Here is a 26,677-nt window from a genome sequence, read left to right on the forward strand (position 1 = left end):
AATTAGCTTTTGCACTAATTAAACGCACGTCACAAGAAAATAATGTTCCTTGAAAGTAACACGCACATTAAACTACCATTTTAATATTGGCCAAGCCGTAACTTTGTAAGAAAAATACCAAAGTGATGCTAAATCATGTTGTTTCACAAAATATTGCATTAAATTAATATCATGTATGCAATTGATTTCAGCGTGTCCGTTTCTGTCGAACTCTGCAATTCATTTTCTCTTTTCCAAAAGAATATAAGCATAAGCCAACAATCTTATTATTGAACACTGTTTTACTATTGAATTGTTTACGACAAATATAGAAATAGAAATAGTATTATAATGATTTTAAAACTTCATATATAATTACTCGCATGTCCGTTAATTTTGGAAAGTCGTTTCAATTTTTCCTTCAGCAGGTTTGAGGAAAAAATCATTACATTACAAATTTAGGGAAAATGCATTGTTAGAGACACAATCACGCGTGCATCTATCGTCTGGTAGAACATGGGAGATGCGTGGTTTCTTTGTTGACCTTTGACCCCTTATATTGAATATTTAAGTGGAATTTCTTGATGATCACATGAAGAATGTACCTTTGTCTTTCAAACCACATATGTATAAATTATACCATATACGACTTGATTCCGCAACACTATTAGCATAAAATCAATAGACTAGGGACACTGCCAAATCACGCGAAAAGACGGGCCTTTTAAAATTACAGCGAAGACACGTGTTTGTAACGTTTGAGAGCAGCAATTTACATGGTGCATATGTTTAGTTTTGGGCAGGAGTAAACGCTATGTCTTGGGTCTGCTCTTGTTAAAATATGAGACTTGCCATTATAATCAATTTTTGATAGTTGTTTAAGACATTTCCACGTTTCGATTTCCTTCAGCACGTTTGAAGAAAAAATCATAAAAAATTGTGAGAAAAAAGTATTGTGTTGAGAACTACAGGTGTATCTATTGCCTGATAGAACACGGGAGATACCATTATTTTAAGTGGAACAATAAAGAGGAACGATAAGTTTTTTCTTTTATCTTGAAACAAGTTCATTAGGAATGTTGATTTCAACTGTGAATTTTGTTCATTTTGAACAATTCCAACTAAAAATGAAGGTGATTTACTCACGTTTTAGTGACGTTTCACCACTACACTAGTGGCTTCGTCAGACTTGCAGCTCATCACATCTGACCGCTTGCTTTTATGGGCAGCAGGATGAACCGTAGAGGGCGTGATGAGGCCCTCTAGGCAAATCATCTGTCACGGATATTCACGAATCTGCCATCACTGATCATGTGGCCTCTACAAATCACTCCATCAATTGGGAGGACTCAAGAGTTATTGATCGTGAAGCCGACAAGACCACCAGGTGGCTGAAAGAAGCCATCTCTGTATCCACCGAAAAAGACATGACACATGACAAATTAGAGTGTACGGTTAATACGCATTATAAACACAAGTTTCATGATTGTTTCCTTGACTCTATGTGTAACAGTAATTGTTATCAGCATAAAACCGGCACTTTCCACTTTTGCTTACATTGACAATGTTCAAGTTACCCGAAGTATTTGATAGGATATTCTATATCTGCAGCTACTTTACTGATTTTGATTTGCTTAATGTGGAATTGGCTCTCTATAAAATGATAAAACCACGCTTACCAGTAACCTAGCACATATCCAGAAACTGCCTTGACCCCACAGAAATAGATCGAGGTTTGGAAATCAACTTGCCACCATATTTTAATCACACACCAATGCAGTGGCGTAGCCAGTGGGGGGCCAGGGGGGCCGGTGACCCCACCGCTCGTCATGGCCGTCGGTACATGTAAGGCCGTCGGTAGACGGAAGGCGTTGGTGAAAAAAAAATGGGTTAACAATAGACTATTTTTCACCCATTGTGACAGAAAAAAGGGTAGAATTGTAAAAAAATGATGAAAAATTGTGTATTATACATAAACATTTTGTGTTTCGATGTTAGTAGCGCCTAATATCCTTTTTTTTTTTTTTGCTCTTCACTTTTTCAAACCATGCAAAAAATTTTTTGGTCAACAAATCACAACTTCCGTCGGTAAAAAAATATTTCCGTCGGTACATTTACAAATTTACAAGTTGTGCCCCTCGGTTCCAAAATCCTGGCTACGCCACTGCACCAATGCAAATATTTCAGAAATATTAAACTATATCTCCTTAGGGTCGAAAGTTTCCATATAAAATGGTTCAGGAATCTATCACAAGTTGCGGTATTAATCAAGACTATATAATATATATAGTATATATGTATCAGTTTGTTTCACAATCATTTGGCATGTGGTCTTAAAACACAAGCAACACTTTGCTTTAATAATAAAGTTTTCAGTTTACCGAAGAGTTACCGACGCAGCGATGGCTCCACCCAATACTATTTGAAGCACCATGTCAATTAAAAATGAAGTAGACACATCAAAGAATACAAGGAGGACTTACAATATATTTAAATTTACGAACTCAGGAAATAAGTGTAATTTACGTTATTTAACGTTAAGCCTATACACGATCACGGTTGTTTGATGTGATCATTTATTAATGTTTTAAACAAAACATCACATAATTTTCTATTCAATACCTTTGCAATACCAACAGCTACCACACTAATATACACATATATTTTTTAGCTATTTTTTAATTTAGATTTTCTTTTCTTTATCAAATTTTTCATCTTTTTCTGCTTTTTGTGACAATTTTTATTCTATAAACTGTATATTTGTGTGAAAATTGAGGGCGCTATTTACACATTTTAAATTGAATTTTGCTCCATAATATGAGTTTCATTTCACGATCAAAAGTAGTTTGAAAATTTACTTGCTGTTATGTTAGTCATTTGTATGATGTTTTATGTCATTATACAAGTGTCTACCCCTTGTAAAGACTCAAACAAGATTTAAGATTAATAGCGCCAAAGTTAAAGTTTGCTTAGAAATGAATAGAGTTCTACATGCCATCAAACAATCGTGCGATAAAAGCATTGCAACAAACACATGTGCACTTCTTAAATACAGTAAACAACAATGTATTTTCTAAGTTTTAACTTCAACACTACACTATGTTTTGCTCAACTGGAACGTTTTCACTAGTCCCACTAGCACCTTGACCCTTTAAACAATCTGGGATTGTGTATCAAATCGACTGTGCTGATTCTGATGCGGGTTATATCGGCGAGTCTGCCAGGAAGCTTGAGAAAAGGCTTAGTGAACACAAGTCTACTGCTGGCAGCTCCAAATCAGCGGTCAGAGAACATGTAGTTAGATCTAAAGGTCACCAGATTGATTGGGAAAACGTCAAGGTGCTCGAACGGGAGCAAAAAGAATTTTCCCGGAGAGTTCTTGAAGCCATACAGATAAGGACTCAAAAACCGAGACTAAATCGTGACCAAGGACTAGAAATAGATCATATTTGGGATAACTTACTGATGCCCGGGGGAGGGGGGGGGGCGCTACATTGTAACATCCTACGACGTCATTCTGTCAATCATATGACGTCATCAGTGAGAGATATCCCGATTGTAGACAAGATATCATCACGGCATCACCATCTGCTGCAGACGCTAGTCGGACTAGTGAAAACGTTCCAGGTGAGCGAAAAATAGTGTAGTGTTGAAGTTGAAACTTTAATTCATTTCATCTACCACTATGTATGAATATCCACTCGTATAATATATTTTCTGTTATTTCTGTGTCTCTCTTCATTCCTTGGCACAATCAATTTCTATCATGGTACGAGTCCTCTCGCCCAAAGGAGAAATCTTTGGGTCTTCTTCCGATAAAACTCACCGATTTTTCTTTGCGTCAGAGCATAAAACAAGGGGTCGAGTAAGGAATTCAGCTCCGTGATCAGCACATAAATGCGCAGCATAGTAGGATCTTTACAAGTCTCGCAGAAGGACACAACGATGATGTTTGTGCAGTATGGTATGTTACTGATTGCCATTGCACCAACCAACACACCGAGTGTTACCGCAGGTTTGATATAGCGATTTTTGGTACTGCTGGATCCATCATTTTCATTTGACGACTCCATCTGATTTCTTCGCATTGATTGAACTTCTGTCTGAATAGTAGAGTTTCCAACTTGAGATCGACGTTTTATCTTTCGCACCAGGAGAGCAAAAAACACAGCGTTTAGAACAAAAATTGCTAGAATAAGAATTAGGTAAAACCCAAAAGACAAAATAAGACCAAATTCTCGAAGCCTGCGCGGTGGCGATAAGCAGTATTGTTTATAGTTAAGCACTGCAGCAATATGATCGACATTCTTTGCGTAATTCCACAAACTAATCTCTCCTAGGGCCAACAAAAGTCCAGCAAAGTAGCACATCGATATCGCTAACGCCACCCGAGATGGTGTCTGAAACTTAACATACCGTGAATATTTTATGGCAACCAGTAACACCCTGTCAAAGCTTATAGCAAGTAGTAGCATGTTACCCACAACGAAAATATGTTGCAAGGAAGCGGATATTATGCACCCAATTTCTCCATAAGGATACCCATCAACAAATGTGTATGGTATACCAATGAAAATTAAAATATAGACACCATAGAAAAAATCATTCAATGACAAAGCAATGATAAAGTGGTTGCTTGGGTTGCGTCGAAGAGATTTGTCTTGAAAGAAGACAAATAAGGTCAGTCCATTTCCAAATAAGGTGATGCTGCCGATGAAGAGTGAGGAGATACCGTAGAATAGGAATATATCAAATCCTGCCATTTCTAAATTTACGGTATTCGTCTTTTTCTTCGTCTTCCGATTGTGTGTTGTCCTGTCTTGCCACACTTTTCCTGCGTGACTTATTTTTGAATCGAATGAATAATATGGGATTGTATGCTGCTATTACTTTATACAGAAGTTAATGCCGAACCATATAATACATATAAAAACTGGGTTGTAACATTTGCATCATTGATTTGAATGAACGCAGTTTCCCTCTAGCCTGGCTTTATATGCACTTGGCAAGGGGTTTTTAAAGTTATTTTTAGTCATATATTTATGTTTTTGTAATTGAGTATAATATCCCTTGGTTGTCCACCTAGTGCGTGTTTTCAAATAAAAAAGAATTTATGATATGCTGATATTATTATCTTAGATAATTTGTATCCTTGAAAATTCGGCTTGCATCCTCGATACTATTTATTAAATTGTTTTATGGTTCTAACGATAACAGTTGACAACAAATGTTTTAACAGTGGCGTTAACGAAGTTCAAATTGGAAAATTTAATAAAAATCCAATATTTTGGCTTCATTACAATAGTTTGAAGGAATAATTTGTTCTTTTATGGTGGTAGTAGCGTCATTCATTTACATGAAATGCGACGGCATGTAGGGGATAATTTCTTGAATTGTCAGTTGAAAAAATAAGCGTGGTTATATCATTAGACCGTTTACAAGTCACATACCAATGTTTTTGCTGAAAAGTTATTCAATTACACTACGGTGAAAATGCTTCCAAGCTATTAATAATTAATAGCCTCGCCTAAACATTCTCTTGCCTTTTTCCCCCTATATTTGCCTTATTTGCTAAATGGGCATGCTTATAGCATGAAGTGAATAAAGCATGTCAGCGATTACTTATAAGCTATATTTATAGCATATAAAGTTTAATAATAAGTTTTTACAGTCCAACAGTATGCTTCGACTATATTTATAAATACATATTTATATTATTCAGATAAATATCATCAAATTTAAGTATTAATTGAATAGCAAAATTCCGAATTTGTAATAAATTTATGTATTGCCGACGGGAAATCAATGGAAACGTTTATAATATAATCACACGATTAAAATAACACGATCGCACGTGGCGTATTTATAAATACGTATTTATAAATATAGTCGAAGCATAATGTCTAATAAAACAGTACTTACTGCCTCCATTTTGAAGATCTTTTGTTTACCACAGAGAGTTGAATTGTGCCCCATAGCAAACCAATGTATGTAGTACCACGGAAGAATTTGTGCTTGCCACGGAACTTGCGTGTAGAAACCTGCCGAAATCGGTTGCTGTACTCGGTTCGTCAAAATCCCAAGTCCAACATAAGCAAGGAAGAGAGAGGTTATTAAAGATCTTATGAAGGTTGATTTGCTCATTATTCTTTCAGCTGACAGATGGAAAGCTATTGTACTGAATATGAAGAAAAAGTAAACATTATGTTGTGAAATGAAAAAACAAACAAACATACGAAGAGCTTCCTACTGACCCCACCTAAAGTATCAAGGGAAGTTGGTTTAGTATTCTGTTAAGATTTATAGTACATAAATTAGGAGACGATATCTAGTGAGAAGTACAAAAATTGTATCCAACTTCGGAGAATATCCCAAGACTTAACTTACTCTTAAAATCCATAAAGCCAATGTACTACTGTGACCTATTCTATGGAGTATAGGCCTACCGCTACTGTTGTATACGAAACGTCAAGATTGTCAGCGGATATCTTGTCTCCTATGGTCAATGTGATTGAAGAACATGACATCTAAAAATGCTCACGATGTTGTGTCCCTGTTTACCTGCACTCCTACACATGCCGATATATTCATGGAGTATCTGGCAGAGTCCCGCTGCAGCGCCGCTGAGCTGCAAAACCAAACTCTAGAAACGATATGTCAATGATAAATTGGAAGTTGTCAATAAAGATATAGCTACATCACTTACAAATTACCACAACGAAGTCGACAATACAAACTCAATCAAGTGGGCTATTGAGAAGGAAAAAAAATGGGAAGTCCATTTCTTGATACGGTGATCGTTCGGCGGGAAGATGGCACTGAAAAGCTGCTAGTATATCGTAAGGCCACGCATACCGATCAATTTGTAAATTTCACATCACACCATCCACTGTACCAGGAACTGGACGCGATAAGACATGATGGACTGCAAAAGACAATATCATTACAGAACATCTCACTTGATCTGTATCCCAGTCAAACGAGAACCTAGACCAATGACTTTGACTCGCGTAGTGAAGCCGACACTGCTTAGCAACGAATTTGACAAGGACGCATACCCGGACGCAATCAAGCAGACATGTTCGCGTCTACGGAACATGTTGCATTTGACGCGGGCGATAACAGCGCAGTAACCACGCAAACGAGAGCGTCAGAATGTACGCGATATATCTCCGCGCCTAGTAACCCCGTCAATCCGTCAATATCACCTTGGATACGGGGCTTCACCTCCCGCTGTGGTAAGAGATGGGGAGTCATAGGTCTAGGTGGTATGTCTATGATCTGTATCACCTATGAAAGAGAAGAGAAATAAATAAGAACACATGGGGAGGATAGAAAAACAGATGGAAACGAAGATGAGGAAATAAAAACAGACTAAACGAGGAGAAGAAGTAGGAGGAGAAGTTGAAAAGAAAAGCACACAGTAAGATGGGAGGAATACAAGTGATGAAGACGTGCATGGTGATTCATCAGCAGTCAGCACTCTTCGATTGATATTTATGGGTAACACGCATTATAAACGCAAGTCCATTTTGATGACTGTTTCCTTGACTCTATCTACAGTAATTGTTTTCAACATAAAAACGTACACTTACCCGTAAGTATTTGATAGGAATATTGTAATTAGTGCTTATGCTTGCAAAAAGTACTATTAGTTCTACAGTCACCATAGGCCATTTAATAAAAGGCACTAGATTTAATGCCCAAGTGACCCATGGGCGCCGCCATACCAAGACCACCAAGTGATCAGTAGATGGGCTACAATGCTAAGATAATTTTTCAGACAAATATAATCAAAACAAAACAGCATGCTTTTGATTTTGACTAAAACCCGAGTTTAACATGTTGCTTAAAGTTAATTGTAGTTTTGTGCTCCCAAATATTATATATAGTTGCCAAAAAGCATATATTTTGGTAAATTAAGGACCACTACATCCATACATCATGACTTTACTCTCAAAATGAGACTTTTTTGTGCTGAAAATTAGGCGCGTTGCATGAACTTCGACATGTCGTAAAATCAGCATATTTCCACGCAACCCGTGCGTTTTATACGACGTTGGTGTCCACAGTGTGAACTCTCAATGTCATTTTTATACGGAAAGTATCACACACATTTCAATGGACAATCTCTGCCTGTGAATATCGCGCATAAACGAAGTCAATTTTTAACACACTGCTGTAGCTTTATTATAATAATTTATTACAAACAAAAAGGATCATAACAATATTAATTACACCTTCCTTCGTATGTTTATTATCCTTGACTGTCTTTAGCATAATGTGAAATGGACAAATTTGGCGCATTTTCAATGTACTGTTCACCCTTAATTTGATCTCATGCGCTAGTTTGTAATGTTTGAATGTTTCCATGTTCAGAACAAAGGCAATTACTTGAAGCCGTTTGGCGGTTTGTTTGAGCGTTTTATAGCGACAGGAACAAATAAGCCCAATCGCCATTGTAACTTCCGGTTTTGAGAGCAGTTTTGGGACACTTTGACCTCTGACATATCGGGAAAATTGCTGTAATTATTATTAATTAATTTACTATTTGTATAATGTTATCATTAAAAATATTTAGAGAATTTTAAAATTCAATACTAATGTTTTTTTTTGGTTGTTTTCATTCTTGTAAAACATTATATTTTGTACGCACAAAAGCCCATTTTTCTGAATTTCCCCAATAGGTCAAAGGGCAAAGTGTCCCAAAACTGCAAAAACCGCAAAAACCGTCCCACAATGGATTGCAAACTTCCAATTCCGATTTGGCTTATTCCGGCGGGATGCATCTACCCCCTCTTCGTTAGATGAAAGCTAATGTATAACATAATTGTTAAATACGCGTGCTTTAGTGTAATTTGGCTTTCCGTTTTTATTTGGGTTTAACTCATGAACGTTTACCGAAGTGGTTCTCAAGCCCAGTCCAAAAAATGCCCACCTCTCCAGCGATTAAAGTAGCCGATTTTCCTTTGCGTCTGGTAATAAAAAATCAGGGCATAAATAGTTTTTACAAATTTCGCAGAATGTCACAAAGATAATTTTTGTATGTGTAAAATGCTATGTTCCCGGGGTATGTTACTCATTGCTGCCCTAAGCAGGACACAATATGTGACCCGGCAGCACAAACGAGCCGTAAATTCCCTAAATTGTATTCTGAGTTATGGTGTAAAATGTGTACGAAGGTCGTATTCATCGGTCACTTAAGCTGGCGCGACATCTGTCTTATTTTGATAGTCACAACACCAATCAATAATCCTATTATTGAAGTGGATAATAAGCTTCTACCTTAGATGGCTATAGAACTTTTAATAGCTCTGGTCTTTGTTTGCTTTTGCTAAATCCTTTTCAAGTGGTGGGTTACCAGGCATTGTATTTTGTATAGGTATGCATAACCAACAATTAACAATGAGAGAACCTTCTTAAACCTCGTTGACTTGGGGATGATTTGAAATGACCGCCAATTATGACTGTTTGATATTTATTGCCAGCAATGTGGAAAAAGAGACACACATAGAAACGAAAAAAGCTACAATTTTGTTGAAGGAGCAAAGTTTAACTAACCATAACTCCGCTTCTGGATATCGTTTGAAGTCAAATGATATACCATTTTTAAGTTTATGATGTTTATTTTTAAACACGAAATGAAACAAAATTGACCGGGGGAGGAATTTACGGCTCATTCGCAGTGGACGGTCACATATGATATAACCAAGATAACGTTGTTTTTTGGTGTTACTGGATAGATACACCTTCATGATTTATTTGCAGATGATTTTATGTTTGAGCGGTACATACTTCAAAAAAATGAAAGATAATAAGCAAACTTAAAAATGTCGGAGTTAAATTTTGATAAAATATTCCACTTTCTGATGAAAGGAAAAACAAATTTAAAATGGAGAAAAACGTACATGTTTTTGCACTGAAAAGTCAAACTCCAACATTTTTTTTTTCACTTAAAAAAGAATTAGGTTTCTAGTATGTCTTGTTGTGTACCTGGACACTTTTGAAATCCGACACCTAAAAATCCAAGATGGCCGCCAATTAAATATGCTAATTAGGTAAATTTTGTAAATTTAGTTTTCGCTTTCTTCAACCCAGGTGTTTATGACACCAAACATGAAGTGTCTAGCATGTTTAATAAAATGCTTGTGTTATGGCATTAATTTAACACAAAAGAGGAATACCGAGACCAAACACAAAATAACTATAAATGAATCCAATAAATTAATTTCTTTGCAATATAATTTAATTCTTATTTCCAAATACTACAACTCAATTGTACGGTGTTGACGACCAGGAAGCGTGCACTCAACTGCCCAACAAGGGTGGAGCAGTCCTCGCTACGCTGGTCTAGTCGTCAATGCGCTGACTCATTATGATTACAAAGGTAAAGCTAATGATTTCATGGAGCTGCCATCCGAAATGATATAAAATTGAATCGATTGAGCCCATATTTATTTGTCAAGCTATGAGTTTTAAAATATTGGACGAGACGTAGTCGAGTCCAATATTTTGTCCAATATTTTAAAACTCATAGCGAGACCAATAAATATCGGTCGTAAAGAATACAATTTTATCATTATTATGTTTTGGATCCAATATTTTCACACACTTGGATTCATCAAAACATAATAATAATAATAGAATCGGGCACAGAGCTCCATAATACTTGATATAAGTCATCATATCTATTAATATCTCTTTAATTTTTAGTCAAGCGATCCAATGAAATATTTTAAACATCGAAGTAGATATACCTGTTTTGATACAACGTTGCTATAGTTACTATATATTTTATTCTTAAAAGACAAAATAACTACCGTAAAACATTGATATAACATTACACAACAATAACAATTTATCATAGCGCCCAGCTGATAAGATTTAGAAACATTTTTCAATAATATATTGATTTAGATTATGAAAATCGATATTTTGGCTAATTCGACCAACAACAGCGCGTCTACCCTTAATAAGCAAAATAAACTACAATCTTGAAGTTCAATAAAGCTGTAACTTCATCCTATACGTGATAAATAACAAATATCAGAGTCGGAAATTTCTGGCCCTATTGCCTTTTTAGGCATGATCAATGATGCGCTCACTGAGTTTGATGACAACAGAATGAAGGTTTGGAAGTATGTTGACGACCTTACAATAGGTGAAAATAGAGCCATTGATGATGTCACTGAGGTACAGCAGTGCTTGGAATCTCTCCATGAGTGGTCTGTCAGTAACAAACTTAAGTTGAATCCAAGTAAATGCCAAGCCATGAGTGTGTACTTTGGTAAAAATAATCCCCCGGATGTTGATCAACGCATCTCTGAGCACTCCCTAGCAGTAGTCCAGAAAGTCAAGTTGCTGGGAGTTATCATCCAAAATGATTTGAAATGGCAAGGCCAGGTAGACAATATGCATTCCAAAGCTAATGGAAAAATGTTCATGTTACGCAAACTTAAAGAAGCAGGTCTCAACGCAGGTGAAATCCTCTCTGTCTACAAAGGTTATATGAGACCAGTGTTAGAGTATGCCGCCCCTTATGGCATGCAGGTCTCGCTCAGAGCCAGGAGGACCGTTTGGAGAGAATTCAGAAACGTGTATGTAAGCTGCTCCTTGGAAAGGAGTATAAATCTTACTCCGACTCCCTTGCAACTCTGGATCTTGAGCCTCTACACTCCCGTAGACTGCAGATTTGCAAGGAGTTTGCCTCCAAAGCACATGCATCTGAAAAATTCTCCAGATGGTTCCCTGCCACTGACTATTCATCCTCAATGACCCTAAGAAAGCCCCCTAAAGTCAAGAGTTACAGGTGGAAAACCAAAAGATTCAAGGAAAGCCCAGTTCCATACATGGCTGAACTCCTGAATCATGCTTAGTGTTCTCCTGTCCATCTAGTGATTTGGTTTGAATCATTCTTTGTGCAAATGGATGGATGGGAGGGGCTGGTGTGATTTGGTAGTCCAAGCCCTTAAGTGCAAGTCCCTCTCCTGTCATATTGTCATATCTTTTTATTATGACGTCACATTGATATTCTATTATTAGGTTGAGTTTTTGTGCAATGGTAAGTGTGGGAGTGCATCAGTGGATGTTGGTGGGTGTGTATGGGTATGGGGGGGGTGTGGGGGTGTGTGCAGGGATGTGTTTGAGATATGGTGTTGGGGTGAGTTCGGTTGACTATGAGCTACAGCTATTTATTAATTCTTTGATTATACCTTTTAAAATTTTCATTGAGTATGTATTGTGCAATAATTCAAGTTTTTTTTAATGTATTTTATTATTATTTGCATTTCTTTATATAAATTTGATTGTAATTATTGTAATTCACCATGCAATTCAGCCATTTTGGCTGCTATTTGAGTGTTTTTAATAAATATACCTGAAATAAGAAAAGTGTGGTGAGAACAAATAACACATCTGTCGTTAAGATGGTTTTTATTTATTTTAGTAACGTTGCTTTTGCAAATACTCTGTTGCATTCAAATTTACCAACTGTTCGTTCTCAAAATGTATTTTTAGTCTATATCACTACAGTACGTTTTTTTTTTTTATCAAGATTACATGTTATGCTAAAATCACTATCTATTGACTATATCGATAGAAATGAATAACAGAAATGCGGTATACGCAAATTATTAGAACATTGGGATTAGGGATTAAATTGCCCACGCAGAAAATCATTCTTATTGATCTCACTGGCTCCTGGTTATCATGTAAATGTCTTCTTCTAATATTTCCCTCATCCACTTCTCTTTCCTCCTTTTCCTTTTGTCTCCTTTCCTCTTATTTCCCTTTTCGTCTTTTATACCTTCTTTTTCCCCCTTTTCTCTCCTCTTCTGCACTTCTTCAGCTCCCACGGATCCGCCAGTGCCTATAAAAGTCTCAAAGCCGGTTGATTGTGGTAGGTCTAGCGTATGATTATTTTAGGGCCAAGTCGGCTATCATTATAAAAAGGTGACGTTTTTGACTTCTGGTTTGGACACTCGTAAACTATCTTGTTTAAAGCAATAGACCTAATAGTGTAAAAATGATGCACAAATGGCTTTAATTGGGCCTTCATTTTCACTTTTCCAACTCAGACACTGTGAAACTAGCGCGACGCCCTGGCCGATTCGTGGTAATATTTACACATTTGATGATCCTGACTTCTCTATATCCGCTCCTGCCTCCCCCTAACGCTTTGCTAACGACAGCAATTACGAAGGGGGGGGGGGTTTGATAGGCCTAATAATTATTATTAAATGTATTCATCATTCCTTTCTTTTGCCTTCTCTGTACTTATTCTTTCCCAGGCCTACACTTTATATTACTCCCTCGCTCTCCTTGCCCCCCCCCCCCTTTGACCTGCCAAAATTCGCTTGATCCCCCTTTCGACCTGCCAAAAAATGCTTGTCCCCCCACCCTTTTTGGCCTGTCAGAAAATCTTTGTCCCCCTATAATTCACCACCCAGGGTGTTTACTTAACAGTTGCACCACCCCTTACCATAGTAACATTTTGATAAAAAAAGCCCATTGAATCCTATAGACCTTGGCCTATTTTGTGTATTACCCATGTCACAAAACATCCTACATAATAGAGTTATATTTTTTCTAAATTACTTTTCTGTGATGAACAATTCGAGACTATCTTAGGTACTGTGAAGATCAAAGTATTTTAAAGTTTTGCGACCTGTGCAATCTTTCTGCTTAGCTCCAGAACGGTATCGCACTGAAAACCTATACTTTTTCGGGTTCCTTATGGACAAATGTATAAATTGGTGTGGTCTGTAACAGCATTGGAGCAATTTTGAGTTTTGACCTCTGTATGAACTTTGACAGTCCACAACTCAAATTGTCCAATGCTGACCAAGGGTCAGTTAACATAATTTTGAACTTGATTTAAAAAACAAGACTTTAAGACGCCCAAACAAGCTTTTATGTAAAAAATAACGTTTAGCAACCGGACTAGTAGCTGCTTGTTTATAAAGCATCTTTGTCAATAAAGCGACATTGATAATAACCATAACGGTATGTGCAGTCAAGTTAGCTCAATCGATAAGGCGTTCGACTATGGTGCGAGAGGTTGTGGGTTCGAACCCGAGCGGTGCATAGTACGCTCTCGTATAAAAAATCGAGTTAGCTTGAAATTCCCCTGGACAATGAACTTACTGCTTATTGTCTCGTTGTAACCCGTACGAAACTCGGGGAGCTGATCCTGGTTGCGAAGGTTATTTGTGGAATGTCTAGGGTGTGCGCTCTTGTAGCAGCAAAGTCCCTGAATTGTTGTTATATGGTTTATGGAATGATGTGGGCCGTAGTGGTCAGCGACAAAATGTAAAGTGTGCTGAGGCTTGTGGATCAATGTCTAGGCGTTGTGCCTGTGCGGTGCGTAGCGCACTATAATTTACTGCGCTTTTTAAAAAAAATCAGTTATTGCATTAATTCTTAAAACAAGGTAGATTTGTGCTATTTATATAAGATGAAAATGACATGCTTATTTCACGTGTGTTTTACGGCATATAATGTCCTCGGTTCCTTTCTTATATGGACTCTAATTCTTGAACGCTTACCGAAACATGTCTCTCGCCCAATCCCCAATTCGTCGAACCTTCTTGCAATAAAAGTTGCCGATTTTTCTTTGCGTTAAAGCATAGAACAGCGGATCCAGAAATGAGTTCAGTTGCGAAATAAGCGCATAAATACGCACCATAGTAGGGTTTTTGCAAGTCTCGCAGAATGCTACAACGATGATGTATGTGCAGTAGGGTATGTTACTGATTGCCATAGCACCAACTAACACACCAAGTGTTATTGCAGGTTTGATATATCGATTTTTGGTACTGCTGGATCCATCTTCTTCATTATTTGAACCGCTCTGCATCTGATTTCTTCGCATTGCATCCACTTCAGACTGAATACTGGAGTTTCCAACTTGGGAATGCCCTTTTATCTTTCGAATCAAGAAAGTAAAAACAAAGCATTAAGAATGAAAATAGCTAAAATTGGAAACAGGTAGTATCCAAAAGACAAAACAAGACCAAATTCTCGAAGCCTGCGTGGTGGCGACACGCAGTATTGGTTAAAGTTAAGCACTGCAGCAATATGATCTACTTTCTTTGCGTAATTCCACAAACTAAGCTCTCCCAGGACCAACAAAAATCCAGTTATGTAACACATCGCTATAGCTATCGCTACCCGAGAAGATCTCTGAAACCGGACATATCGCGAATATTTTACGGCAACCAGTAACACCTTGTCAACACTTATAGCAAGTAGGAGCAAGTTACCAACTACGAAAATATGTTGCATGCAAGCGGCGATCATGCACCCAATTTCTCCATATGGATATCCGTCGACAAATGTGTACGGTATACCGACAAAAATAAAAACAAAGACTCCATAGAAAAAGTCATTCAATGACAAAGCAATGATAAAGTTGTTGCTCGGATTGCTTTGAAGAGATCTTTCTTGAAAGAAGGCAAATAAGATCAGTCCATTTCCAACCATGGTAAAACTGCTGATGACGAGTGAAGAGATTCCGTAGAACAGAAATATGTCAAATCCCGCCATTTCTAAAACTCGTATTAATGCTGTCTTTTTCTTCGTCTTCCAATTGCGTCCCGCCCAGTATGAAGCCCGTATCCTTGTGTGCCTTTATATTGTCGGGTTATGTTTACATAAAAATGAATAATCCATGCGTACTGTTTATTACTTGAAAGTTAACGTGGTACCATATTATTTAGCCGTTAAAACAGATATAAAAACTAGTTGATTTATCACAACCGATTAGGTTAAAGTCATAAAAAATGATCAGTTTATTACAATATGATGTTAAGTACGACATTGAGCATAATCAAGACAGGAAATATTTTTAAATCTCTGCATGAAAAATATCAGAAGCAACTGAGTACAAGAAAACAAGTATACTTTGACGATTTCGTTATTCCTGTTGGTATTAAACCGGCTCGATCATTGTACATTGACAAGTTTGTCTATCTAGTGCGTAAGGATGTGTCGAAACACATTATTATACAAGTATTATATTGGATATTCAAATGAAGAAGAATCTCTGGTAGGTCACGTGCAGCAAATTGACACACACAATGTTTTGGAAATTCGAATTGTTGCCCACTCCTAAAATAGTTTTGAACATTCGTTAGGCCGAATTTCGCTCTAAAAGCTACGTCACGTTTGGACATTCGTAAATTTTTGGGTAGTAGTTATTAGGCCGAATTTTACTCTAACAACAATTTCCTGTATCGATCACGTCACGCGGATTAATGTGACACCAATTTGGGCATTCGAAAATTTTGACCCAAATGAAACCAAATTTTTTGGACATTCATGTCAAGCTATGTCAGGTAGAGAATTGATTTTTCAGTAGAAGTAAACAACTTATCCGCTTATCTCCATCACGCGCTCCATTACCTGGTAAGCGCTTGGCAAACAACCTCCTTGATAATACCAATCATTATCATTCAGTAGACATGAATAACGACATTTCATTGGTTAATAGCCAAATAATATAATTTCGTATTGTTCAGCGTTCATAAATTACCGTACAATATATAGCCGTATTATTCAGCTCTTAATCAGTACCGGCAATTAACGGGCCTGCATACTCACGTTGTATTGTACACTGTGCTGATCGCGTACGCGGTAGAGACGGCAATTACACACTACCTCGCGTTGCGTGCTAAGTTGCGTCGCGCGTTGGCAATGGCGCGCTGTATTACATGGCCTGGCGGTAGTTGCATGACAGAAAACTGTAAAGCATGCATTGAAGAGTTTGGAGTAGGCCATTAGATCATTTTATGATTGTGGTATTATTTATTTATTTATTTATTTATTTATTTATTTATTTATTTATTTATTTATTTATTTATTTATTTATTTATTTATTTACTTATGTTAAATTCATGTCCACTGAATGATAAATTCCTTACCCCTGTCTGTTCATTATGTAATACGAAAATATCACTGAAAAACCAGTGATATTTTTCGTATTGCATGAACAAACAGGGGATAACTAATAACCTCATAATCCTCCCTACCAGCAGTTTGTTTATATCTACCAACGCTCTGCAGGGTCTATTGTTCTATTGTTTCCGATTAGAGCGCTGACATATTGGAAAATGTTGCCATGAGAGTGTACATTCAACGTCCATTTTTCGAAATTTGTGTTTAGCAGGTGTGAAATACATCTGACTGGGCGTTTTAATTACGTAACGAATAAAGGCATTGACATCATCGAATGGCTGTCCAGTGCTGTTATGTATTTAGTTATTATAGGCCTAATATTATTATTAAATGTATTCATCATTCTTTTCTTTTCCCTTCTCTGTACTTATTCTTTCCTAGGACTACACTTTATCACTCCCTCGCTCTCCTTGTCCCCTCTCACCCTCCCTCTCTCATTCCCATCATTTTCCTTATATTGCTATTTATCTACTTGTCTTTATTATATCTTCATTTCTTCCTCTTTTTCCCTTCCTTCAGCCCTCTCTCATTCTCCATATCCCCTCTTTCCTTCTTACTCCCTCCTCCCCTCGCAAGACTTCTCATAGGGGTGAATCTGCCCCTCCCCAACCCCCCCTCTTTGGGTATGCCACTATTTCTATACCAATCTCCTTCTTAAAATAAAATTAAATGGAAATTTGTTAAAAACAACCTTACCTTACATGTATACGTGTAGCGATTACCATTAAAGAGTAATATAGATATGAAGAGCTTTGTTTCAAAACCCCTTACATCCACTTTTGACTTTTTGAGAAAAACAGCTTTTTTTAATTGTGCAAGTATTACATGTTCGATTTGATTCAATTTGGGTTTGGATAAAGTGTTCATGAATAGAAACTAAAAGAATAGGTTTGGTACAATTTTCAAGCCTTCCTATTTATTTTATTATTTCTTTTATATCACACCTTTTGTGGGTGTAAGGGGTTTTGCAACAAAATAAATTTTTACCCTTTTCTAGAAACCACCTTTGCAATCAAATTTGAGCCCATTTGTTTGCACTACTTTTTGTAACTTGACTAATGCTTTCAAAATCAAAAAGTAAATTTGAAATATCTCATTTACTTTCTTAATTATGAATTTTTCCGGAAAGGAAGGCGGTATGAAGGTCAACCAACCACCAAAATGTGCATTTTTACCCACACTATAATATCATGTCTATAACTCAATTTCAGCCAAAAGTGGATGTAAGGGCTTTTGCAACAGAGCTCTTCATATGTGGACATGGCAGCCTTAATACATTCTGATGTGTAATCGATCAGCTAGAGCATTCAATTTATTTAAATGAAGCGCCTAAAGTCAGATGGGTGGTAAAGATGATTGCATCGACAGCTAAAGCCTCCTTTATAGACTTCAGACCCACACAAGCACACATTTTGGATACCTGAGAACAATGGTACCACTTTACTCATGACTGCCCTCACACATGACTGTATTGTGGTCACTTTTTGATACTCGCCTGTTGTGTAGAGTGGTAATATGATGCCGGATCAGTGACCAATTAAATGGCGGAACCCCTTTGTTCGAAACAATGGTACCACTTTTATGAATAGCCTGTCGCAATCTCTTATCGGCATCAAACGAACAAAGCATTACAGAATCTATTGCCACTATTACAAGCCCTTATATCTACCACACCGGTCCAATTAACATTAACAATCGGCTCGAATTGGCTATATTTGTATGGGCTCTAGATCCAATATTTATGCTAGTCTAATTTACTACACAGAACCATTTCAGAAGTGTTTTATAGCGTAATCTTTATAATCCTCATGTAAATACACACATTATTACATGCAACATTTTTTGATTTATTTATTTGAACACACGCTTTCATAACAGCAGCACACGCATGTAAAACAGCGGCGCGTTCATAAAACATTCATTTATACAAAAGAAATGGTTTGCAACTAAAAAATGATTTGCAACTAAAGTAACAATACATTCTCTGCGGATTAAACATAGCTTGCAAATCAACACAATAGCTTGAGTAATGAGATTCCATCCGCCATGTCAGATTGATCTAAAGTCTCAAGTAAGCCTATTATAGGAGCTTGTAAAATCCAGTGAGAGCATACTACTACAAGATTTGTACTTTACTACGTTTTGTTTGTTGTTTTCTATGAATAATTATTTGAACAAATAGCTGTGGTTTTTTAACACTTATATAATATTTCATGGCGAGTGTGGTATATTCTCATATCACACACAAAAAAGCCATCCAATATTACACTACTCCAAGAAATTAGAGGAACAAGGTTATGTAATAACTTTAACTGGGTATTGCATCAACAGAAAGCATCAAGGACATGTCATTTGTATACCAGGTGTAGCCTATTGTAATCTTAGCAATAATGGACAATCAAATGTGAAATCATGCATGTCTTCAAGGACTTACGGCCTTGGACATCCATGTGTTCACTCAAAGCACTGATTTTGTGTAAAGCAGGCTCCATAAGCTTTTATCAGATTTCTTCATTCCAACATGTTAATCCAATTTCTACTGGTACCGCTCAGTCTTCTGAGCATGTGGGATGTTGTTAATGGCGAATTGTTAATTGCCAGGGTTGTCTAGATGCTTGCAGAAGGTCACACACAGCGTTATGCAGCTGAGCAGCTTGGGGTATCCCCCAGTGTCATTAATCGTGCATATCATCGCTACCTGGAAGATGGTCTGTATGGCAGAAGACCAGGCCAAGGCCGCAGACGTATCACAACCCCCCCGGCAAGTTGCTTGCTCGTCGGAACCGCCAGAGTACAGCAAGATCCATAAATATGGACTTCCGCAGAGGGGCTGGTGTGCGTATGAGCAATGAAACAGTAAGGAGTCGTTTGCATGAAGACGGAATGAACGCTAGAAGACCTGCAACAGGTCCGATTTTGATCCCACGGCACCGCAGAGCCAGATTGGACTTTGACAGAAATCACCAACATTGGCAAGATGGTGATTGGACCCCTGTACTGTTCACAAATGAGAGCAGATTCACTGTTTCCACCAATGATAGGCGTGTGAGGGTATGAAGACGTCAGGGAGAACGATATGCTAACTGTAACATTGTTGAAGTTGATTATTTTGGAGGTGGGTCCGTCATGGTCTGGGCAGGGATCTTTTTGAACGGACGTACGCACCTTAATGTGATAGACAGAGGCTCACTGACGGGTGTAAGATACAGAGATGAGGTACTGGGACCTGTTGTTGTCCCCATTGCTCGTGCAATTGGTCAAAATTTCATTCTTATGTAGGATAAAGCCCGTCCACATATCGCTCGTGTTGTGATGAACTTCCTGGACAATGAGGGAATTGAGACTCTGGACTGGCCTGCAAGGTCACCTGACCTGAATCCAATAGAATATGCTTGGGACATGCTTGGTAGACGGGTAAGACAACAGCAACAAGTTCCAGACAATGTCCAGTTACTAAGAGATGCTCTGATTGAAGAGTGGATGAACATTCCTCAGGACTCTCTCCGCACCCTGATCCAGAGCATGCCTCGACGTTGTGAAGAGTGTATAGCAGCCCGAGGAGGTCATACCCATTACTAGGCACCATTTAAGAATGATTTGTGGAGATTTTGATTTCAAAACTGTTTAAGTTTGGAGAACCTTTCGTAAGCAAAAATAATGCCATAATTTGACAATTGGACACTCCGATACTCTGAGGACCAGCTGATTGGAGAAACACATTTTTTTCATTATTCATTATGTCTAGCAAACAATGGAATTTGTCTGCAATGAAGTTGAACCAATTTTTCAATGTATTTAAGTTTTATCTTTGATGAAAACATGAAATATAGGTTTGTTCCTCTAATTTCTTGGAGTAGTGTATTATCATCATATAATATGAAGCTTTTTTGATGCTTTTTGAGTGCCAAAGTATCAAAATAAACATGTTGGTGCCATTTGGAAACCAGTCGTCAGTAATCATTTACATCATGTTTGCCGGGGGTACAGAACAACAAATTGCGTAACTTAATCAATTGCGCCAGGGCCGTGACACTCGTATTCAATCCCTGTATAAAAAGTGAAGTCACTTTACGGCAGTTTGATTGACAGTGGCTAAGGAGTTTGGTACACCTAGTATTCGCCATAGTAACGCTTAGCCTAAAATTTACGTACATGTGCACGACAACGTTGTGCGTACTACTTCAATAGTGAAACATACTTATCCCGTATTTTGATTGACATCTCTTCCACAGGTCAACCTCTTACACGGCGCATGCATGAACGCGCATTGAAGTGTGTGACTGACTTCATTTGCGCAAATGTGTGTGACTCGCCCACCGAGCACGCATGTGTTGGACAACGCAGGCATTTGACGCGTTTGTTGTCATGACCTGACCCATAAGGTTATTGACCTCAAGGGTCTAGCAACCAACGCGTGACTCGACACTAACCGCGCGTGATGGATAACGCTTGTATTTGACGAGTTTTTTGTCATGACCCGTAAGGTTATTGACCTCAATGGCCTAGCAACCGACCATTTTTTGTTATTACCTAGGTGGGTTTACACCCACCTGGAATCTGTCGTGTACATGTTCTTCCGCTGGCAACAGAGACTCATCTATCAGGGCACAGTTCTTGAACCCCAATATATTTGTATATTCATTGAATAACCTTTGACAAATTTGGGTACAAAAAAACTCATACTCTGTAACAAATTCAAAATGCTATGTCACTTGCACATTATAATCATGGAAGTATACTATATAGTGAGCATGGTCAGAACAGCGATCAAAAGTAGAATCAGACTTGCAGCTGGAAGTTGATTACCCAAGTGGGTAATAAAACCACCCCTTGCTGCAACCCAGTCACAACTCTAATTTCACTGATCTCCAAGCAGGTGATGTCAGCCACTTACTCCGATTTCACCATTCAGAAGTTCACTGTTGTTGTGGATATTATAATGTGCAGATGATGAGCATTGATCATGTTGATTACCTAGCTGGGGGATTTACACCCCCAGCTAGGTACTGTTTTGCTATCCGATCTTTCTTACCTAGCTGGGGGGTTTACAACCCCCCCCGAGCTAGGTACTGTTTTGCTGTCCGATCTTTCTTCTTTCTTCTTCTTTCTTGCAATAACTTCAAATTGCTTCTCCGGCTCCTCCTACATGTTACACCCTATAATTACGTCACTTGCACCACAGACCCTAGAAAGTTCTATGGTCTGTGCTTGCACATATGTATCGGCTATATCCAGTGGCCATAGGGTCTAAACAGAATTGAGGTCAAAGGTCATTAAGAGGGCATTTCCGGTATTTAACCAAATACCTTCAAAATGCTTCTTCTGTCACATATTATATATAGTAGGCCTACAACTCTACAATGATATCATTTGCATATATGCTACGGCTATACCACACGCCTATAACTTGCATACAGAATTGGGTTCAAAGGTCATTAAGGGGGTAAAATCTTACAATTGTATTATCTGGATATCTGTAAGGGGTATGGGGCTCAAACTCGGTGACGACAAATCTCATGACCAGGGGAACGTTTTGCAGGGGTCAGGTCAAAGGTCATGCAGAGGTGAAATTTTAGAAATGCATTTCCTGTACATCTGTAAGGAGTACGGGGCTCAAACTTGGTGACAACAAACTTAATGATCAGGGGAACATTTTGGAACACTTTGCAGGGGTCGGTCAAAGGTTATCTAGGGTTAAATCTTAGAATTCACTTTCTGGATACCTGTAAGGGGTATGGGGCTCAAATTCAGTGACAACAAATCTCATTACCAGGGGAACATTTTGCAGGGGTCAGGTCAAAGGTCATATAGAGGTCAAATCTTAAAATGTCTTTTCTGGACATCTGTAAGGGTACAGGACTCAAACTCGGTGACAACAAACTTGATGACCACAGAAACATTTTTGAACATTTTGCAGGGGTCAGGTCAAAGGTCATCTGGGGTCAAATTTTAAAATTGCACTTTCTGGACATCCGTAAGGAGAAAGGGACTCAAACTCGGTGACAACAAACGTCATGACCAGAGGAACATTTTGCAGGGGTCAGATACCTCCACAACACCAACACGCCCCACCTAGGTTTGTGGTCTATGACCATCATTTGCCACTAGTTTCCATAGTGATTGAATAGTTTTGCAAAAATGAACGTGAGATGGTTTAATGGCAATATGTACCCGATCAATGTACGAATAAATCAGGGCTGAAAGTCAAATCATCTCGGAGCCTGCTCGCGGACAAGATGTAGCGACTTCCTTTTATTTATATAGATTGTATATACTTAATAAATAAGTTATGCTGAAGTTTATCATGATTGAAACACTTTGGCTAGGTGTTGAAAAAATACATGTTGAGAACGAACGGTTAATAAATTTGAATGCAACCAGAAAGTGGTTGCAAAAGTCAGTCACTTTTTACCATGTAGCTTTCTCAGTCGTCAACCCAGAGAGTTGACGAATGAGGGCAGCAGTCTAATGTAGTACCTAGAGTCCCTATAAATGGTGACTCTAGTAGTACCCCTGACTTGTCCAGATCCGCTCCTGCCTCCCCATAACGCTTGCTAGCGACAACATTTACAAAGTCCCATCGGGGCGGAAACTTGCCATTTGTCGGCGCACAGTGACTTTTCTCCAAACTATGCATTATATCGAGGGTTGAGAGCTAGAAAGGCCCAACTCACAATCACCTGCTCCCACAAAATGAGCATAAAGTCGCCAGGGTACTATAGAAAATACAGTCCAATAATCATGTCAAAATTCAATAGAAAATAAAAGACATTATGGAGGAAATATTGATTTTTAATGACGAAAGCAAGGAGCCAACTTTATGCTCATATTGTGAGGGCTGGTCATACTGAGTTACGGCTTTCTGGTTCTGAACCCTCGATATTATGCTCAAACTTGTCACCGTATGCAGTGGTGTGTTGGGTCTACGAATCCAACTGCCGTTCCAACAGTGGTAATCTAAATTGGGATAAACTGGTCCACACACACGGTCCAGTCGCACAAATCAATTTCTTGTGATGTCACAGAACATCCTACACAATAGAGCTATTTTTAATTGCTTTTCTGTGATGAACAATTTGAGACTATTTTTTGTGAAGATCAAAGTATTTTCATGTTTTCCCCCTGTGCAATCTCTCTGCTTATAGCTCCAGAACGGTATCGCACAGATAGGTAAAACTATACTTTTACTGGTTCCTTCTGGCCAGATGTATAAATTGGTGTGATCAGCATTTGAGCGATTTTGAGTTTTGATCTCTGTATGAACTTTGACAGTCCGCAACTTAAATTGTCCAATGCTGACCAAGGGTCAGTTAACACAATTTTGAAATTGATTTAAAAAGCAAGACTTTAAGACGCCCAAACAAGCTTTGATATAAAAAAAATAACGTTTAGCAACCGGACTAGTAGCTCCTTATTTATAAAGTATCTTCGTCAATAAAGCGACATTGATAATAACCATAAAGGTATTATTAGATATTGCATTAATTCTTAAAACAAGGTAGATTTGTGCTATTTATATAAAATGATAAACTGCAGAATGCTTAATATACGCATAACACTATTTCAAAGCATGTGTGTTTAACGACATATATAATGTCCTCGGTTCCTTTTTTATATGGACTCTAATTCTTGAACGTTTACCGAAATAGGTCTCTCGCCCAATCCCAAAATCGTCGAGCCTTCTTGCGATAAAAGTTGCCGATTTTTCTTTGCGTCAAAGCATAGAACAGCGGATCCAGTAATGCGTTCAGTTGCGAATTAAGCGCATAAATACCCACCATAGTAGGGTTCTTGCAAGTCTCGCAGAATGCTACAACGATGATGTATGTGCAGTAGGGTATGTTACTGATTGCCATAGCACCAACTAACACACCAAGTGTTATTGCAGGTTTGATATAGCGATTTTTGGTACTGCTGGATCCATCTTCTTCATGATTTGAAGCGGCCTGCATCTGATTTCTTCGCATTGCATCCACTTCAGACTGAATACTGGAGTTTCCAACTTTGAAATGCCCTTTTATCTTTCGAATCAAGAAAGAGAAAAACAAACCATTAAGAATGAAAATGGCTGAAATTGGAAACAGGTAGAATCCAAAAGACAAAACAAGACCAAATTCTCGGAGCCTACGAGGTGGCGACAAGCAGTATTGTTTATAGTTAAGCACTGCAGCAATGTGATCTACTTTCTTTGCGTAATTCCACAAACTAAGTTCTCCTATGGCCAACAACAATCCAGTAATGCAGCACATCGCGATCGCTATGCCCACCCGAGAAGATGTCTGAAACTTAGGATATCGTGGATATTTTATAGCAACCAGTAACACCCTGTCCACGCTTATGGCAAGTAGCAGCAAGTTACCCACTACGAAAATATGGTTCAAGGAAGCATACATCATACACCCAATTTCTCCATATGGATATCCATCAATAAACGTGTACGGTATACCGATAAAAATAAAATTAATGACTCCATAAAATAAGTCATTCAACGACAAAGCAATGATAAAGTTGTTGCTTGGATTATCCCGAAGAGATCGTTCTTGAAAGAAGGCAAATAAGATCAGTCCATTTCCAACTATGGTAAAACTGCTGATGACGAGTGAAGAGATCCCGTAAAACAGAAATATGTCAAATCCCGCCATTTCTAAAAGTCGTATTAGTCGTCTTTTCCTAACGCTAACGCAGGCAGCCCAACACGAATAATTAGCTTTTATAAAGGCTTAATTCTCTTTTGCTCATATTATGACCTATATTTTGATTAACACATAAACATATTTCATTTCCATCATGCATATAAAACTTCCAAGGTCTTCCCCATCCATCACGGCTTTTCAATTTATCAACATAAATAACGACATATTATGACCTATATTTTGATTAACACATATATGAGACCTCAAAATATTTTCATTTCCATCATGCATATGTGATGCGATCAAGCAAAATCAATCGGAACTCGGAAATCTTGATTTTGAGATATAGCTATACAAAGGAAATATTTCCTTTTGTTTCCTGTTGTTTTGGAAACACTTTAATTGCTCATATCTTTGGAACTGGTTGTTCAATTTCAATGGTGTTTTCTGCAAAATCCAAATTTGTAAATACTTTTACTATCCTATAAGAAACTGAAAATTTAATATTTCCGAGTTCCGACTGATTTTGCTTGATCACATCACATATAAATTCCAAGGTCTTCCACAGCCATCACGACTTTTTAATTTAGCAACATAAATAATGACAAAAAGGTTACTCACAGAGAAATAAAATAGTCAGTAGAGGAATTTTTGAGAAGTAAGTAGTATTTACCAAAACCATGTACAGTTGACCATTATAAATAGTTTGTACAGGGTTTCAATTGAATTTGGCAAATACACGCAATTGCAAAGTGTTTCATTTTAAGCATGGTTATAAAAATATGCCTCTTTTATATTGGCTTAATAGGATCAACATTTTCTCCTTTTCGTAGCAAATTAATGATGTTTGGATTTCAGTTACCACAAATAATTGGTATATTTACAAATATTCTGTCAGGAAAAACATGTTTGGCATAAAAGAGGTTCTTCAATTATGTATCCTGAAATGTTCTGAATATTTTCCTGGTTCTTCCTGATGCAGTATTAGGCAGTCAGTGGTATTCCACTGTAAGGATCTCTTATGTCCTTTCAGGTAGATTCAGGTTGATTAGGGAATAAAAATGGATTTTGACTGTGTCAGTCGCCCAATGAATTGGACTCCGGACTAC

At 37.8% G+C, this 26,677-nt stretch overlaps 1 protein-coding gene across 1 annotated transcript; it reads right to left on the minus strand.

Moving 5' to 3' along the window:
* Positions 1–24,572: 24,572 nt before the first annotated feature.
* On the minus strand, positions 24,573–25,577 carry LOC140167433 (adenosine receptor A2a-like). Its single transcript, XM_072190739.1, has one exon. It carries the CDS (start codon positions 25,575–25,577, stop codon positions 24,573–24,575), a length of 1,005 nt encoding a protein of 334 aa, XP_072046840.1.
* Between the last annotated feature and the right edge of the window lie 1,100 nt (positions 25,578–26,677).

Source organism: Amphiura filiformis, chromosome 13 (genome assembly GCF_039555335.1).
Source record: "Amphiura filiformis chromosome 13, Afil_fr2py, whole genome shotgun sequence".
In the NCBI taxonomy this organism is placed as follows: domain Eukaryota; kingdom Metazoa; phylum Echinodermata; class Ophiuroidea; order Amphilepidida; family Amphiuridae; genus Amphiura; species Amphiura filiformis.

Bases quoted from the DNA above. Each gene is read 5' to 3' on its own strand.
- LOC140167433 (XM_072190739.1), bottom strand. From the start codon at position 25,577: ATGGCGGGATTTGACATATTTCTGTTTTACGGGATCTCTTCACTCGTC.